Source organism: Morone saxatilis, unplaced genomic scaffold (assembly GCF_004916995.1).
Source record: "Morone saxatilis isolate NCDOM2014 unplaced genomic scaffold, NCSU_SB_2.0 Contig11, whole genome shotgun sequence".
Classification (NCBI taxonomy): Eukaryota; Metazoa; Chordata; class Actinopteri; family Moronidae; genus Morone; species Morone saxatilis.
Window position 1 is genome coordinate 15498031 of NW_023339663.1, and position 18485 is coordinate 15516515.

Consider the following 18485-nt stretch of genomic DNA (forward strand, 5'->3'; position numbering starts at 1 on the left):
TTGTTGACTAAGACTTTCGATCACATTTTTGTTATTTTTTCTTCATGGTGAAGGTTTTGCCACAATACGGTGAATGTATATATATATATATACAATACTTACTAACTAAAGACTTCTAAATAGGCTGCATTTATACTGCAAACAAATAAAACCCCTTGACCACACACAGTTTATCTCCATTTAACTAATAATGTGACTAATAGTGATGATTTAAGTGTTAAATTATATGATATTATTATATCTTTGTAATTCATTTAAATCACTTTGTAGAGACACTCTGTTTCTTCTGATGATCAATAATGCCACCTTAAATCCACTGTGATTAAACGTTTAAAAACAAAAGAACATGAATACTTACAAGGGTCTATGTTAGTGAATTCACTCTGACAGGGTTAAATTATTGCTTGGTGTTTAACATTGTTGTCTGCTGCCATCTAAACCAGCAGAATTTAAACTGCGCCTTCTTCACGCTCTCATGTTTCTTTTTTCCCTTTTGAAGAACGTAGTTAGAAGTGCTAAAGACTGTTGGTAGCTCAGGGGGTCGTGGTGAATAGGTTTAGTTTGTACACTCTTGGCATGTCTGTGTGTGCTGAGTATGAATGAATGAGAGTGAGAGGTGACCATGCAAAACCCATAATGTACAGGCATGATCTAGAGTATAGTATACTGTATGTTGTGTTTAATGTTTTTAAATCTGTTTGTTCATGGCCACTAACCAACCACTGCTGTTGGTTGTTTATCGAAATATTATGAGTGCAATATTTTTGCATGCTAATTTACACTAAACACAAAGCACAGCTGTATGTGTAATAAATTAAAGTAATAAACAAATACAATTCTCAACCTGATTATGAAGCTAGAGGATGATTGAGAGGATCACCAAAGTTACTGCTTTTCATCTTAATGGGGACATGAATCTGTACCTGAGTTTGTGGTAATCCATCCAATAGTTTCACTCAAACAGCAGGTTTCACTCAAACAACTGTGAACCTGCTGGTGGCGCTAGAGGAGAGGTCAGAGAATCACCAGAGTCAGTAGGATTCATCCTGTGAAAACCCTGAATGTGTGTACAACATTTCTGGTAACACTTTATTTGGATAGTTCACCTACAGATAGTTTATAGAGTAGGGACAGACCGATTATCAGCCTGGCCAACAATCATCCGATACTCAGTATTTGTCCAATTATCGGGATCAAGTAAAGTACAAGTGCCTCCAAATTGTTCTTACGTGCAGTACTTGAGTACTAACTTTACTATGAGTTCCACGCCACCACTTTATTCTGAAATTTTGACAGTAATATTTTCTTTTTTACTGCTTCCTTGATTACTGTTTATCATCATCTGTTTCAGTTTATCCCTATTATAGAGTATTTATAACATTTTCTTTGTTGTTTAACAGATTATCTATAGAGTATTTGAAACAATGAACATACCCTAAACAAGATGTTTTATGTGTCTAAACCAAACCTTGTTGAATTTCAACCAATAGGGATCCATGGACTGCCAGAGCTACACTGTGTGTGTGAGTGCTCTGTAGGTGTATCCTTGTGCTGATAATTAGAAGGCCAAACATTAAAACTCCCCTTTTTATCTCTGCAGCAAGATGTCGAGAAGTTCTCAGACATTGAAAAACTCTACCTCTACCTTAAGTTGCCTTCTGGTCCCAGCAGTAACACTGAGAAAAGGTAAGGATACACCTGCTCTCTGACACTATTTATAGAAAAATGGACACTATATACTATATTTATGACACAAGGAAACCACTGTTACGCTAACACTATAATTATGGATGGGGCTAAACATTTTTGTAAAAAAAAAATTCAGTTCAGTGCAGATGATTTCTCAGGACTTACGGTGACAAGAGTCTGCCTGTCTTTTGCTTTGTCATTTGTCAATCAATCAATGATTCACATCTTTTCTCAGTGACCAGAGCGCCCTATCATCAAGCCGCACACAGCAGACGCATGCCTTCAGCTGGATCCGCAGTCATTTAGAGGAATACCCAGAGACTTCTCTTCCCAAACAGGAGGTCTATGACGAATACAAGTAGGTATAAACAGACAGTGAGTGAGATGAGGTTTTTGCAACATACATTTAAAATGTTCTTTAATAGTAAATAAGAATGTATTGTTTCTTGTTAAACACATAAGAGTTTCCCTTTATTAAACTTTATGTTCACCTTTTAAATAATAACAGCTACTAATGTTTGAGATTCTTTCTCCTCTAAATTGCTGCCGGCTAAAGCGTCAGTATAAATAGACGCCGCAGGCTTGGGAATCACAGAGAGCAGCATGTGTTGGTAATATTAGAATGGAAAGTCTGAGACAGCCATTGAAATGCTCTGACAGTGTTATGTAACTGTCTTTTTAACTCTACCAGATCAGAAATACAGTGCCCTCCAGAAATATTGGCGCCTTTAGGGTAGACAGGTGAGAAGGCTTTAAAGAGACGCAACAGCCATCACATCACAAAAAATATGTTTTGTGCAGTGAAACAATCACGTTTGTCACAAACAACTGATAATGAAGCCTTTCTTAGGGAGTTGTTTAATTTCATTTCAAGGGCACTTTATGTTCATGACATGGATGTCACTCAACTCACTATTAGGAACTCTGTTGTAATTCTTAAAGGTCCACTTTGTGACATTTAGGAGGATCTATCGGTAGAAATAGAATATAATATTCATAGTTATGTTTTTATTAGTGTGTAATCACCTGAATATAAGAACTGTTGTGCTTTTGTTACCTTAAAATTAGCTGTTTTTATCTACAGAGGGAGTACAGTAGCCCAGAACGGACAAACCAAACACTGGCTGTAGATAGGTCCTTTCACATTTTAGTTTCTTTTACACACTTGGAAGGCTGAGCTATATTCAAATGGTTGTAATCTGCAGCTTCACAGCTAGATGCCACTAAATCCTACACACTGGTCCTCTAACTTTACATATTATATCTTTAAAGGTGCATTAACTGATTTGACTAGGTAGGGGCAAACTGTAAAAACAACAATGACCTGATCACTTTATAAAGTTTATGAGTTACATATTTACTCATCCAGCAGTTACAGAGCAACATAATCGTTAATTTGTGTCATGTTTGTTACCACCTGATTCATATAAGTCCAATATGCACTCTCTTTTAGCTCTGTGTTTGGTCTCCACCAGCTCCTCTGAATAATATGGGGCTCTTTAGCTGCTTAAGGCTCCACTACATTCAGCTAAAAACAGCTGCCTGCTGCAGCTACAAATGACACTGGTGCGAAATGTGAACTAAAACAGTAAAGTTATGGGCTATAAAACAAAAACAATGAGCTGAAAGAAGCTAAAACAATGAGCTGAAAGAAGCTAAAACATTTTGCTGTGCTGAGGTTCAATCATCACTACGTTTTCGAATAGACCAAAATTGTTTTAACTGTAAAGACTTTGATCACCCCACATTCACAAACCTTATATGATCCCCTGTATTGATCTGATTTGATGATTTGATGATTTAATTAGATGATTCAAGACATAATTCTATATTTTTAATTACAATTATTCTGTCTATTGTGTCTTTCAGGAGCTTTTGTGACAATCTGAACTACCATCCACTGAGTGCTGCAGACTTTGGAAAAATGATGAAAAATGTCTTCCCGAACATGAAGGCGCGTCGACTTGGCATGAGAGGAAAATCTAAATATCCTTCACTGGAATGGATTGTAACAGTCTGGCCTCTGTCTCTGGTCACACACCATCTGCTGTTGCAGTTCATAAGCTCTCTAAATATAGATGTGAAATGAAATAAAGCCCCCCTCTGCCTCAGAAGCACAAGCATAATACAGAGGCCCCTCAGGGGAGTCACGGTGATCTTGACCTTCATCACAAAATTGTGATTTCTTTCATTCAGGTCAATGAAATTATCGTTGTGTAAGATCATAAGTCAGAACTTTGTTGGCTTTTATTGGAAAAACTTGAATAGTTTGACTGATGAAAGAAGTTTGCTTTGAACTTATATTTGCAAACTGTCCAAGGTATTCAAGGATTTAATTTAGTTATTACAATATTTCAAGTTTACGCACTAATCAAAAGAATCTGTGAAATAACTGTTTAATTTCCAGCATATTTAACATATGCAAAATGTCCAACACTCTTAAGTTAAAGTAGTTTTACTCCAGAAAAAGTGGTTAAATTAGTGTAAACTCTTGAATGTTAAAGCATTGTGAAAAATTATTTAGTCTATTCTGCCGAATTCTATAGAAATAAAACGTTTATGTATCACTTCACTACATCAGTAATTTGAGACATACGACAGCTGCAAGTGGCTGCAAGTTTAAAAGCAAATTAAACATTATTTCCTGTCATTCACAGTTGGAACAGCTCATGGCACTAGATTGCTTACACATGATGTTTTTGGGATAACAAATTTGAGCTTGTCAGTGTCCCTGATTGTAGGTGCTTTACAGGGTTCGCCCTCTGTCTCACACACACACCAATCCATTAACACAAAGCCACACTGATGGGTCAGTTTACAGTTTTCACTACGAGGACTGTCCTGACAGCATGTTTTTATTTATTCTAATAGCAACTTTTGAGTGTCACATGAGGTTGATGATACATTAGTGCTACAGCATCAGACACTGAACCATTAAACTATGACAGTCAATTAGACCCATTTCAATATAGACTGCATCTTAAATATACATTATTTAGACCACTGGTCTCCAAATAAAGCTTTACTGGAGGAACTTAAAACTAAGATACAATGCGTAATGAAATAGCACCTGATTTGTGCACTAAGTGCCAAGAAGCTCCCTTACTGAAGGCTTCCCTTAATAAATCAATACTGCACAATTCATCAGTAAATACAACCTAATGTTAAGTATGTGCAGGTTTTAAATACTTTACCTTCCAGTTGGTCTGTTGTTCTGAGCTGATCGTTTTAGATGTCTGTAGATACATTAATTATTTACTTTTATTATTGAATTGTTATCCCAGTAAGTAGTCTTCTCTATACTGCCAACATATATTAATTTTCAGGAGTCACATGTTTTTATCTTAACACCAGCTTACATATTGCTATAGTGGACTGAGGAAGAGGCCATTTGTTCACATGCCATCGTTACCGGCTCTGGATCTCCATAAAACAGGAGATGGAGTAAGTACTTTCACATCTTCCTTATTGATATTTTCTCTTTGTATTCTACCTCCATTATTGTCACTGTCACTGCCATGCAGTGTATCATATATATAACCACATATCTACTGTGTGTAGCTCCAGTGTGATGTCCTGGAGTCAGCGGGCCAGCTGAGCAGCATAAAGGAGGATGTGCGATTTGCAGCCTGTGATCTGGTTTGTGAGTGGGCACAGAAGGTGCTGAAACGTCAGTTTGATGCCGTGGAAGACTTGGCTCGCTTCCTAATCGACAGCCATTACATCAGCAACAAGTCCCTGGCAGCGCTCACTATTACAACCGGCACAGCAACAGGTAAGAGACAGGTTACGTCAGCTTCATGCCCCCTGTGTAAAAACAGGTCAGTAGTGGCCTCTGGTGGCAGTTGCCTGTTACTGCTCCTTTATTCCAGTCTGTGTTTCTCATGAGGACGGCTGTATTTTTAGATTCAAGTACCTGAAACAGCTTTATTGGAGTACTCTGGTCAAACACAGACATATAACACACTCTGCATGTATGCATGCAATTAGATACCTCTTGACCCAAAAATGACTGCGTGTACAGCTTCTGTAGAATGTTACCAAGCAAAATCAACAAGCTCATCACACATTTTAGAAACAAAGGCATTTGCACCTGAAGCAGAGACCATATGACTGAATATACGCATGTTCTTGACTTTAATGGACGATTGTGTGCTTGAATGTAGCTGGTTCTTGTTATTATTAGCTCTCATTTGTCGGCGTTTGTTTGGCTCTTTGCCTTTATTTTGTTTATCTAGTGTGTGGTCATTTGAACCAAGTATTGATTTGACATTTAAAATCAGTTGTTTGTTCTAACTTTTTTTTTCTTTTAGACCATGCATTCATTATTATTGTTTTATTCAGGTATTTTTAATGTGTGGACTCATAAAGGTTAGCTAAAGCTCCCATAATAATAAATTAATTCAGTAATTAATTAATTACTTAAATAAATAAATGAAATAATAAAGACAGAAATGTATAAATAAAACCCGAAATTATCAAATAAACGTACAGGTTAATTTAAAGATAAATAAGTATGCACAGAAATAGAAATAATTTATTTGACAAATTACTTATTTTTTTATGAATTTATTTTCATATTTAATTATTTACCAATGTATTCTTTTTTATTTATTTCCTTATTTATTTATGTATTTCTTCACCCATATGTTAATGATGGGTAATGTTCTGTGGGTACGTCTCTGTCTTTATTATTTTATTTATTTATTTACATAAGTCATTCATTTATTATAATGACAGCTTTAGTCCTTTATAATGTGAAACCAGTAAAATTAACTTATTAACAATAAGTTAAGGTGTCTAATTATCAAACCTTATTGTACATGTAACTCAAGCTCATCATTTACATATTTAAATATTATTATTTAAGTTATTTCTTTATACAGTAGCATGATACGGATCTAAATCCCTGTTTCCTTTGTTTAGAGGTTAATACTCCACAGACCGCCTCAGCATTCGTCCCGACCGCTGAGGCTCACTCTTTCCAGCCTCATGTGACAACCCTGTCCTCACCTTCGGTCGATGCGAAGCAGCAGCTCCAGAGGAAGATCCAGAGGAAACAACAAGAGCAGAAGCTGTACTCTCCTTTACCTGGAGAGGGGCAAACCAAGAGGGCAGATGATGGTGTGCCTTGTGTTAGCCCCGCCCCTCCGTCACCTCAGCCAGCCATAGGCATCGTGGTTGCTGCGGTCCCGAGCCCCATCACGGTGAGAATGCAGGACCTTTAATGTAGATTACACTGTCAGTGTAATTTTACGACTAATCTACTGTATTCACCCCAAGAGAAAGAACAAATCTAGGTTCACTTGATATTTGACTTTAAATGATCTACTTTTATTAATGGTTAGGACCTGATAAACACAATTTGCATCCAAAATCACCTTTTTTTTAATCTAACAACTCAGTAAATTAATGAATTACTAAAGATGAGTACAGTCTGGTGCATTGTTTTAAAAAGTCTACCTCTTTTTCATTCTCATAGTTAATTTAATACTGAATGTACTGACAAGTAAGTAATCAGAGCGTTGTGTTCAAAATGACACCTATCATTTTCAGTTTAATAACTCTGAACAGACTGCCATGAAAACCATTAAGAGAATCAGTCAGTGATACATATAGTACTTTAATCTCTCAACATTTTAGTGAGTGATGGGTTTAACTTTTATAAAAACACAGCCTTGATCATTTTACATCATTCTATCACCCATTTACATTCAGCTAAACTAAGGTAAACAAAATATACAAACAAATTTTTGTATGACAACTAATATTACAAAAGCCTGTTTTCATATATTTAGACATTTAGAAAACACACATTTGTGTACTTTAAGAAAACCTAAACCTACTACAAGGAATGTTTAACTGGTTAGGAAACAGTTTCAGTTCAATACTAATGCCTCTATATGACCTACATAAGCACACCAGACCATCAGCATGAAGACTGGCTTTTTCTTTGTAGTTATTTTTAATGTCGGCCACCAGGTCGAATTCGGTCAGATTCCCCTTGAAATGAAACAAGGCGGTGGAAGCACTGCCACTTTTGTCCACTGGGGACGCTAGAATCAACACAAACTAGAAGTTCCCTGTTGCTGCTTTAAAGAAACACCACATACACGTCAAAAGAACATGAACATTGTCTTAAAACAAAAAAGAAGAATTGCATTAAACATAGACTGTATTTTGTAAGTATAATAAGTATATTATAATATATATATATATATATATACGTTTTTGGTTATTATAGCTACAATATTATGTCACTTTAGGTGTCTATTATCCATTTATGTATTGTTTTGAAACTTTGATACAGTTCAAATTTCAGACCTGTACCTGTCGTATGACAAAGGGTGATATATATAGCCAAGACAGTTTCATAAGTCTGATATCAAAGAGTCCAAAACAGCTTTAGTTTTAAATATTTATTTATGGCAACACAACTGTGTAACAGTACAGAAAACAGTATTCTTCTTGCAGGTAGTGATAAAATTATTGTTTAAAAAGGTAGAAATTACAAAATATGTTGTCAGAAACCTTGTGATTATCATCTAAAGTTTAGTTTCTTAGTTGTTCCACTTTCTGATTGACCTTTCCTCTCCGCAGGTACAGGGAAGCAGGCAGCTGATGTCCCCAAGTCCAATGGGAATGGTAGAGAACAAAATGCTGCCTATTAACTTCCAAATGGTGACCCAGCCAGTTCAGGCACTGAAACAGAGCCCCAAAACCCAGCAAAATATTCTAGCCAGTCCCGTGGGAGAACGCACTGCTCGGCAGCGTTATGCGCAAATCTTACCCAAGCCTGCGGCCACGTCTGCTATTGCTTTGCGCTCGCCCTCTACCATGATCATCGCCAACAGCCCCATTAAGACTGTGATGACTACATGTCACGTCAGCCCAGTCAGTTTGGTCAAGATGGCGGCCATATCGCTTGCACCCAGCAGCATTACCACCACCTCCCTCACAAACACCACTCTGCGGCCAGCATCTGTGGGCATTAGCAGTCCTTCAGTTGGAGAGGACATCAGCTATAATCAAAGCATGAGGTGCACCTCGGCAGTCCCCATCCTGGCCCCGGTGGCCAGGCCAGGGCAGGCTGCTAACACCCATACCGTCGATGTTGAAATGGAAGTTGAAGCTATACATAAAAACAGCCAAATGCAAAATCCCAGCAGTCTGATTTTAAGTCAAGGATCAATTGCAAATAGGGCTGGAGGCGCTGTACAGAGGGCTGCCAGTGTGCCCATACCTCAGACTAGAGGCTTCATGGGTCTAGAGGAAACATCCAGCACTAATTGCAACGGAAAGTCCTCCTCAAGCACTAACACTGTGGCAGCAGTCGAAAGCAGCAATGATAGCGCTAATAATACGCGCTCTATGCATTTAACTCCCTCCACTCAGAATACCAGTGCTGTTTCTTTTCTGAACACCAGCAGAACACCTTCATTTGGGGAAAGCAGCAGTGTAACATCACCAAAGGAAGGTTTCTTGTCCACTAAGAGCCTCAGGAAACGCTCTGGCCTCAGTCCAGACCATTCGCCAGTCAAAAAGGTTTTTATGCCAGAGCAGTCAGTAGATGGCGCTGCCAGTCTTTTATATGGGATTAGAAACGTGCACGATAACATCCCCAGGCCAGGAGCTCCAACCCGACCTGAAAGTGCACCAGCTACCAGGGAGGTAGAGACGAAAATGAACTCTGTCCTGTCCACTCAATTCCACGCACTTGGCACTTCCTCTTTCAGAGCCAGTGGCTTCTACTCTGTTGCCAAAACACAAAGCTCAATGCAAAGGAAAAACACTTCCTCTGTTATGGAAACTAGCACCTCAGTCAGTCACGCATTACTTCAGCAACAGCAGGGGCACACAATGGCTAACGTACATGCAGTACCTAATAACCCCGGCCTCCAAAAACATTCAGGTGTCAGTGATGTTATGAGTTCAACCACACGGAGCCTGGAAGGAGCTCAACAACAGGCCTACACGCAGTCCAACCATGAACCCTTAGACTTTTTCAGTCAAGCTTCATCATCATCGAGCCACCTCCCGATGCAGACGGATATGGACTACTTTCCCTTTGATGATGACGTGACTCAGGACAGCATTGTGGAGGAGCTGGTACAGATGGAAGAGCAGATGAAACTTAAGAACCTGCAGGAGTTTGGAGGCTGTGCCACACTGCAAGGCCAACAGGCTATGACGCCAGACAACACAATGTCCACCAATCAGACCATGACTGCTTTCTATCATGCGGCAAACAGCCACAGCAACCCGATACAAACTCCAACACCCACTCCTACACCTACATCGGAAATGATTGGAGGAGTCCAAGGCCTCACTGGAGAGAGCCCCTGCTCCCACATCGCCTCCACAACCCCAGTGGACAGCGCACTGGGTAGCAGTCGTCACACCCCAGTTGGTACTCCACACTCCAACTGCAGCAGCAACGTGCCTCCCAGTCCTGTGGAGTGCAGGAACCCATTTGCGTTTACACCCATCAACTCCAGCATCACTGGTTTCCATGATGGCAGCACCGTCTCCAGCAGCCCCGTTAAGCCCATGCAGAGACCGATGGCCACACACCCAGACAAGACGAGGCTGGAGTGGATGAATAACAGTTACAACAACAGCAACGGGAGCTTGAACAAGTCAAACAGTGGCATGGGAATCCTCCCCAGCTATCAAGGTCTGATAGGTGACCATTTTCAAAAACCTCACGCCTTCGCCATCCCTCATGCGCGGTACCACGACAACCATTTTGGCCGGTTGACTCCCATCTCGCCTGTGCAGCAGCAGGTAGCTAGCATGGCTAACATGACCAAGCAGGAGGGTTTTGCTGTGCCTGCCCCTCTGGATAACAAAACTACCAACACACCTGCTACAACTTTTCGATGTCGCAGTGTAAGCCCCGCTGTGCATCAGAGAACCCTGAGTGGAAACACAGGAAACCTTCCCCATATCCCTCGTTCAGCAGTGTCTCCCTTTAACTCTCCGGTGACGCCTGAGGTGTTAAACATCTTTGCAAGCAGCCAGACGAATCTTGGGGTGAGCAGCATGTCTCAGAGGAGCCATTCTGTGCCGCTCAACATTATGATGCAAACGGAGGTCGTGCCCACGCCGGGCCAACAATGCAACAGCAAAAACATCACCAATGTCCTTCTGAGCAAGCTAGATGGGGACCATGATGACACTGTGCGGGGTCTGGGCATCAATAATTTACCCTCCAGCTACACTGCACGCATGAACCTCACCCAGATCCTTGAGTCTAACCCAAACCTCTCCTGCGGTGAAAACCCCCTCAGCCTGATGACCTCTGACTCCCCCAGTAGATGCAAGAGGCCAAATTACCTCATTGAAAACGCTATTAATGAACAAATGATTCTCTCCGCAAGTGACAGCCGAGCACAATCCGCCTCTGGAGAGCAGCATCGACAGCAGGTCCAGTCTATGTTGCTGTCTTTGAGCTCACAGCAGCATCAAGAAGAACTGCAGCAGCATCAGCAGCTGGATTTCAGCAGCACTGTGAAAGACCTCCTGACAGACAACGGCCTTACTGCTGGCAGCCAGCTCATGGAACAGGTGTCAGAGCTGAGTACAGGCGGGGCAGATTTCCCTTGTGAAATCAGAATGACATCGGATCTCTCCAGCAGCATCAATGACCTTAACGCATTGGACACAAACCTTTTGTTTGACCCCAACCAGCAGCAAGGGCAATATCAAAATGCTGCTGCAGAGGAGTTGGTGAATGATCAGCTGTTTCAGCAAATTACCAGCGAGGCGGCACATTCAAGTGGACTTGACTGGCTGGAGAGCAAAGATCATCCAACTGTTGGGTTGATGGGTTGAGAAAAGAGCTTTTTTTGTTTTTTTAGTCATGTTAAACGTGTTAATGTGTGGTTGCTGTTTTGTTTTATTTATTTTCAGGCATTTACACTTTATAATGCAACACTGGACACATTGAGGTTTGTCCAGTTTAAGTGCCAGACTGAACTGCAATTATGCTGCAACACTCTGATTAAAATGCTGGTCATTTCCCTTTAATCAGAGACCATCACCTCACGTTGTTTGATTAAGAGCATTTCCAACTAGTAAACAAAAGTTACTGAACAAAACAGAAACCCAAACCTGTTTTCTATGATGTGTTCAATGTTTCACTGAATAGTCGGTGAAAAAATATAAAGCGAGCCATGGATATCTCAGTGTAAAGAATTATTATTATTGATGAGCTTCTTACAACAATATTTCTTTATATCAATGTGTCTAAATTATGGCAACTGCAGGTATTATATAACTAAAGCATAGGGTACAAAATGACAAAAATATATTTACTGCTAAACTAATGTCATAAATAAAACATTTGTGTGCGGTGTAGATTTACTGAAAAAACTGGAAGTATTACAAGTATGAAGAAGCTTGAGATCTGTGCCAGTACACGTTATCTTTGTAGGAGCTTTATGTGTCAGTCTGGTGTCGGTGCATCTATGAAAAAGATCTTAACGACAAGGCGTTTTCAAACACACACAGTTCATAGAAATGTCATTTAGTGACAATAAACATAGAACAAAACATCCATGTAAATCCATTTAATATATTCTTATGATTAACTTAAAAGTATCTGTTCATACTTAAAGTAGACCAGAACCATAAAAGGAAGTTCCTGACAATCATCACAGAACTTTAAAGAGCCGAGTCAACCTCTCATCGCTTATTCATCACGATAATCAATCGTCTGTGCATTAAAGGCAGAGCTCAGACAACTTGAAGATGATGATATCAAATCATTTCTTTTGCACATTGTTTTGTTTTTCAAGCCACATTTTTGCAAAAGTTGTGGTAAAAGTACCGGTAATTGTCTTGTATAATCATACCTATAAAGTTAAAGAGGCTGTAATGAATGCCTTTAATTTACATGTGCAAAAATGTTAATTGTTTCATCCATAGATATATTAAGAAATATCAGCAATACACTGCATGTAAAGAATGATGAGTTCTCTTAGTGGTTCAGAGTTGATTAGTGTGGACACAAGAAGGATGACCTCCTCAAATGACACCCATGAAAATATCTTTGATGATGCATTGAGTATGTAAAGAGCCTTTATATAGTAGTCAAGTCACACAGCACGTTGTGTAGGATTGTGGGATACCTCTCCTGTCGTAGTGCAACGTGCAACATGAAAGATGCTCAAACCAGCAGTGAAAGATGAGGGCTCAACTACTTTACCACTCGTAGGACAAAAAGGTAAAAAAATATACAAGAACCCAATTTACTTAAGAATTAAACTAACCCTGTTGAATGGGGCGTTCCTGCACTTTTAAAGTATGAATCTTATATAAAAGAAGAATTATGATGAGGTAAAAATAAAATGAAAATGACTTCATACTGAGATTTGTATTCTGTGCAAATTAAGCATTTGAGTTGAAGGTGGAGGTTTTCATCTGCAATTGAGTGGAAATTAACACTGTATAGCAGCTTTGTAGCAACAAGAACTTGAAGTTTGGTTTCCCAATGAAGCACTCAGCATACTGCACTGACAATCTGTAATACTTGTCCCTTTACATAAATGCACTGTGTTTGGGAGACACTGCACGCCCGGAGGTAAAATCAGCTGATCAAAATGTGAACATGTTGCTTTACACTGATGATGACGAGCTGTGTGCGACCACAGAGGAGGAGAGACTCACAGGTGCTCCTGAGGGCTTTGATTTCTGAGCCTTATGTCCATACCAAAGACTTTTAAATATAATCTGCAATAACATGCACTAAGATCTCGGGTGTCTGATATAAATCTCCGGTGTGATGGGGACACAGCCATAACAAATATATTCTGTAATGTGACATTTGCAGCACTGGAACACATTTCTTTATTTAAAAAAATCAGTACATCAGGACAATATTAAGGATTTATTGTTTACTATTGTTGATGCTTTTGTAAGTCCCAAAAACACTGAAATGTATTCATGAGCTGTTGTTAGCTTTAGGTCCCTGAGTGTGTTCATATTGTTGGTCACACTAACTTTATTTGTTGTACAGATTTGGGGGTGTGGCCCTGTTGTCCTGTGTGTTTTTGTTTGACTATTTATTTAGTGTGTGTCGTTTGTACAGAAAATGTAACCTTGCAAACTGTATAATCTTGTGAAAACACAATAATCTGACTTGCACTGTTAGGATGTTTTGCAGCATACTTCTTAAGTGTCATATTACCACGTATCAATACAACGCGTAACAATACTTCTTTATCAGCAGATCATTTGTCCAATACATTGTGGTGAATAATGAGATAATTTAGCAAAACTATGTTATTCAAAACTCTTCAGAACTGGATTGTGTCAAAAAATATATTTGCACAGTTTTTAAAATGTGGAAATGAGACAAATCTTTAATTATGTGGTGAAGTATTAATGTAATCATATATGGTAAACATCTCTTTCAGCACTGTTGTCACATTGACCGTTGTTTTATACATTTCACAATACTTTAAATTTCTGTAAAAGCAGATTATATCATTGTAATATATAATCTCATTTTGAGTATAATTAAATATTCAGCAATTTAGGCAAACATTTCTTATTTATAGTCAGTTGTTTTGAATCTGTTTTTCTCAGTTTTGATGTTTTTGATCTTTACTGTATCTGTGAAAACATTTACTTGGTTAGCACTGGCGTTTGTGAAGACTTTACCCTTCCTCTTGTTGAAAGTGGTTCAGAGCTGTAGAACTGCCCTCCACTGTTATGTTGGGATTTATTTTTTGTTTTGCATTTTAACAAGTGCTTTTATAAGGGGAAGTGCTTGTTCATACCAGTTTTTAAAGACTTTTTAAAACTAATAAACATTTTTAAGTACATGGGTATTCTGGAGTCAGTGTTTCTTTCATATTCACTTAAAAGAAAGAGGCGAGGTTTGGCTCTCTGGCGCTGCCCGCACAGGAAACACGAGCCTCTTCACCTTTGAAATGTCACACAAAACACCACTTGAGTACATAGAGGTAATTTGTTGGATGATGTGATGAATTTCATGAAGTGTCGTCTTGGGTGCCCTTCCATAGGAGAAAATGCACTCATTAAAACTGCATAAAAAAACAACAGCACTGGGTAGCAACAGTGGAGGACTCTGAGGGAGGGTCTTATAGCAAAAAAACACAGTTGTAACTTTAGCATTAACAATGGCTCTGTTCTGTTTAAGGTATGACCGTGAGCCAGCATGTAGAATACAAGGGACCTTGGAGCTGTAGCAGCTAAATGTAACGTTACCTTTGTGTAAGTTATGTATTCTCGCTGTGCTTCTCTTAAGACATGTCGGATTCCCAACATTCCTCTGCACAGGAGTTTAATTAGCCAGAATAATTGAAAACACCTGTGAGGTTGTGCAAAGTCTTTTAAAGAAATATACATATTTACATCCAATGAAAAGTTTTTGGGTAAATTAAACATGAAAAAGATAAAGTTTTCATACTTAAAGTATCAAAAGTGGAAGTTGCTCTGCAGAAAATGATTACATTATTAGCATTTAACGTTTAGTATCTGGTTGAGTGTGAACTAATTTTAACTACATGTATTGTTAGGTAGTTTAATCCTGTGGTTTCTAACCAAGAGAACTGCCCCTCCAAAGAGTCACAAGATGAATCTGGGGGGTAATTAAATGATTAATGGGAAAGTAAAGAAGAAAACAATATTTCTATTCTCTTTTTTTGACTGTTTCCTTTAATATTTGCCTTTGTCATGAAGTATTAGATAATTTTACCTCTTTGTGCATCAATCAAATTAAATGACTCCATCTGTCTCTGGTGGCACTGATAATGACTCATAATGACCTCTGAAATGTGTAACAAGGAGACCCGAGTAGACAATTGAGGTCACAAGCCAAAAAAACAGCCCTGGCCTTGTTGCTGTGTGGCACTAAAGTAACTTGAACTCCCTTGTTTACGCAGTTGTACAAAACACTGGCACCATGCTCTGTCTGAGCAAAACTGACTGACTGATGACAACTACTGTTTATGTTCCCGGGGACCTCCTGTGTCTGAGCCAGAAGAATGATTAGTAACAGTAGCAGCTCGACAGACATGGTGAGAGAACATTAGTGGGACTAGTTTTTAGTTAGATTGTGATCCTGTTTTTCAGTATTACTACAGTTTATATCCTTTATTAGTCCAATAACTGCAAACAATCAATACCCTACATTTCTGCATACGTACATAATAAGTTGGTTCCAGTGTAACCACTGCTTTCAGTTTCATATCAGTAAATTCAGTTTCACTTATAAATTACCATTAGAAAACTTGAATGTCAATATATCCATTAAAATCCAACCTGTCATTCAATTAACACTCACAATGTTAACCTTGTGTACGCGCGCCCAATTCATCACCAGACCACGGTTATCACGCGACTCTCCAAACTAGAGCAGGCTGACCGGGCGGGCGCGAACTCCCCTTTGAAACATTTAACAGAGAGCCCGACCCAACAGTAAACGACATCCGAGAACCGAACAAATTCACAGGCAAGCCAGGGAAACGGTATTTCATATCACCTGACACCCGCCGACGCACTAGCACCGCGGCCGCGGCGTTCGGCTTCACACCTAATCATTCGGCTATCCAGCATACTTGCCTCGTACTCAGTGTTTCACCTGTGAAAGTAATCAGATTATTTTGATTGGACTTCAGATAAACCCTGAATTAACAAATTAATTCAATCTCAGAGCACATAATTGCATTTCACTACATATATTGCTTGTGTATGTGACAGATAAACATTTGATTCCTCTATTTAAATTAATTCAGCTGAATTAACTCCTACACCAGCTGATATATTCACTGGTGACACAATTTTCTTATACATTTTTTAGATTCATTTTTTAGATCTTCTCTACATTTTAGATGGAAATATTGAATTTATTCCTCCACTACATTTATTTGACATATATTGTTACTTTACAGACAGCAAAATTGCATATTAACACAGAGGGAGAACTGGATTTCCATTTCCAGGTATGTATATCACCCAAAATAATCACAAGATTACCAGAATAAGAAATGTTTGCGTCCAAGTAATCCATAAAATAAATATCACTGTATGTAAAGGAAGATATGGGACAAGGACAACCACAATATTATTATATAACACAATGTACAACAACTGAATGGAGCCAGGGTACATTTACATTTTTGCACATGATATAAAATATCTCAACACTTGTTTCACAGCTCCTCTCTGTGTTCAGGGGAAACAGTGGTGAGACATTCACTTCTCCTCTTCTGTGGTTTTCTTCTGTGCAGCAGTGACAGAGGACAGCAAGAGGAGGAGCAGTGAGGAGAAAACCGAGGAGGAGGAGGAGGAGGAGGAGGATGGATAGAGTGAGTGAGTGAGTGAGTGACGACGGTGTCACAACTAACCACTAGGTCAGGTTCGAGGTATCTAACTACCCCCGTAAACACACAGAGGACATAATAGAGGCAGAGTAGTAACTGAACACCACAAGAGTCTACTGTTGTAGTCTGCTGCTGTCTTCTGCCGCTTCGCGTTGTCGTCGCTCTCCGGGAGGAAGAAGGAGAAGGGCGAGGATATTATGGCTGCACTTTCTCCACAGATCCGAGGACTCCAGGCAGATGAGGTAAACTATGGCTCCCACAGCAGCCTTTAATGGGACCGCTCATGTGATCCCGTCGTTAGCCAGCTGGCTAACTAGTTAACGCTAACTGTTGCTAACGACACTGACATTTTCTGATAGATTAACCAACTCACCGGGTGGATAACTTAACGATAGTAGGAGTTGTGTTTTAGCTACCATGTGTTGCTTACTGATAGAAAATCGATGTAATTGATTTACTTCACTCAGTTAACGTCAATTGCTACAGAGCTGTTCACTTTTTCAGCCAGGAAACACAACAGGCGCCTGAGCAGTGAACGCCTCTTGTGACTGGACTACTCACCCACACACCAACACCACACAACATCACACCACACACACACACACCAAAATACCGCCCGAAACTCTCAAATATTTTGATTAAAAACTCATTTTATCAGTCCAGGTAACAATGTCAGGGTCCTGTAACTGTGTCTCATACGCCAGCTCAGTGTGATTGATTGCGAAATGTCTTGATTGTTCACCAACTTCACAATAAAAGCATACATGAGGCAGAGGTTATGGGAAATGTGCAGACAAGGATGTTACATCATCCTGATTGTACTGGGAGGTCTGAACAGTGTGTGTGTGTTGTTGTGGCGTGTGTGGAGAGAGAGAGAGTGAGAAGAGAGAGTTATTGTTATTCATTAGATAACAATGTCCATACCTACTATGATTATTAGTTAATTAAATTGTATAACTATACTCTGTGTTGTGTGTGTGTGTGTCGTGTGTGTGTGTTGTGTGTGTTGTGTTGTCTGTGTGTGCGATGGTGTGTTCGCGTGAGAGAGAGAGAGAGTGAGAGAGTAGGTATTTGTTATTCATTAGATAACATGGATCCAATTATACCTTCACTTTGATGTATATAGTACACTTACATGTATATAACATACATGTGTGTGTGTGTGTGTGTGTGTGTGTGTCTGTGTGTGTGTGTGTGTGTGTGTCTGTGATCTAGATAATCAATACAGGACAATATTTAGTATCTACTGGGCTACTACTAACCATGTACAGAACATAACCAGGCCCTTTTATTGTATATATTTAGTTTTTTAGTTGTAGACCCGTTTTCAGTTAATCTTTTATTTATTTTATATCCTTATCTACCTCCTTGACTCTTATGTTTGGTTTATGATTATGTGTCTGTAGTTTTCCGTCAGGATTAATAAGGTGCTCCCTCTCT

The 18485-nt window shown here is 39.2% G+C and overlaps 2 protein-coding genes across 2 annotated transcripts in view; both read left to right on the top strand.

Moving 5' to 3' along the window:
- The first annotated feature begins 1496 nt into the window (after positions 1–1496).
- Positions 1497–11526, top strand: LOC118320922 (DNA-binding protein RFX7-like). The gene is made up of 7 exons (XM_035652047.1): positions 1497–1517; positions 1601–1686; positions 1925–2047; positions 3559–3697; positions 5251–5464; positions 6616–6896; positions 8290–11526. The coding sequence occupies exons 1-7, from the start codon at positions 1497–1499 to the stop codon at positions 11524–11526; spliced, it is 4101 nt and encodes a 1366-aa protein (XP_035507940.1).
- Positions 11527–17018: 5492 nt separating this feature from the next.
- nedd4a (NEDD4 E3 ubiquitin protein ligase a) overlaps positions 17019–18485 on the top strand; it is a 25159-nt gene continuing 23692 nt past the window's right edge. The window contains exon 1 of the mRNA XM_035682269.1: positions 17019–17287. Coding sequence (XP_035538162.1) covers positions 17243–17287 — 45 coding nt within the window. The 5' untranslated portion in view covers positions 17019–17242. The remainder of the gene's footprint in view (positions 17288–18485) is intronic.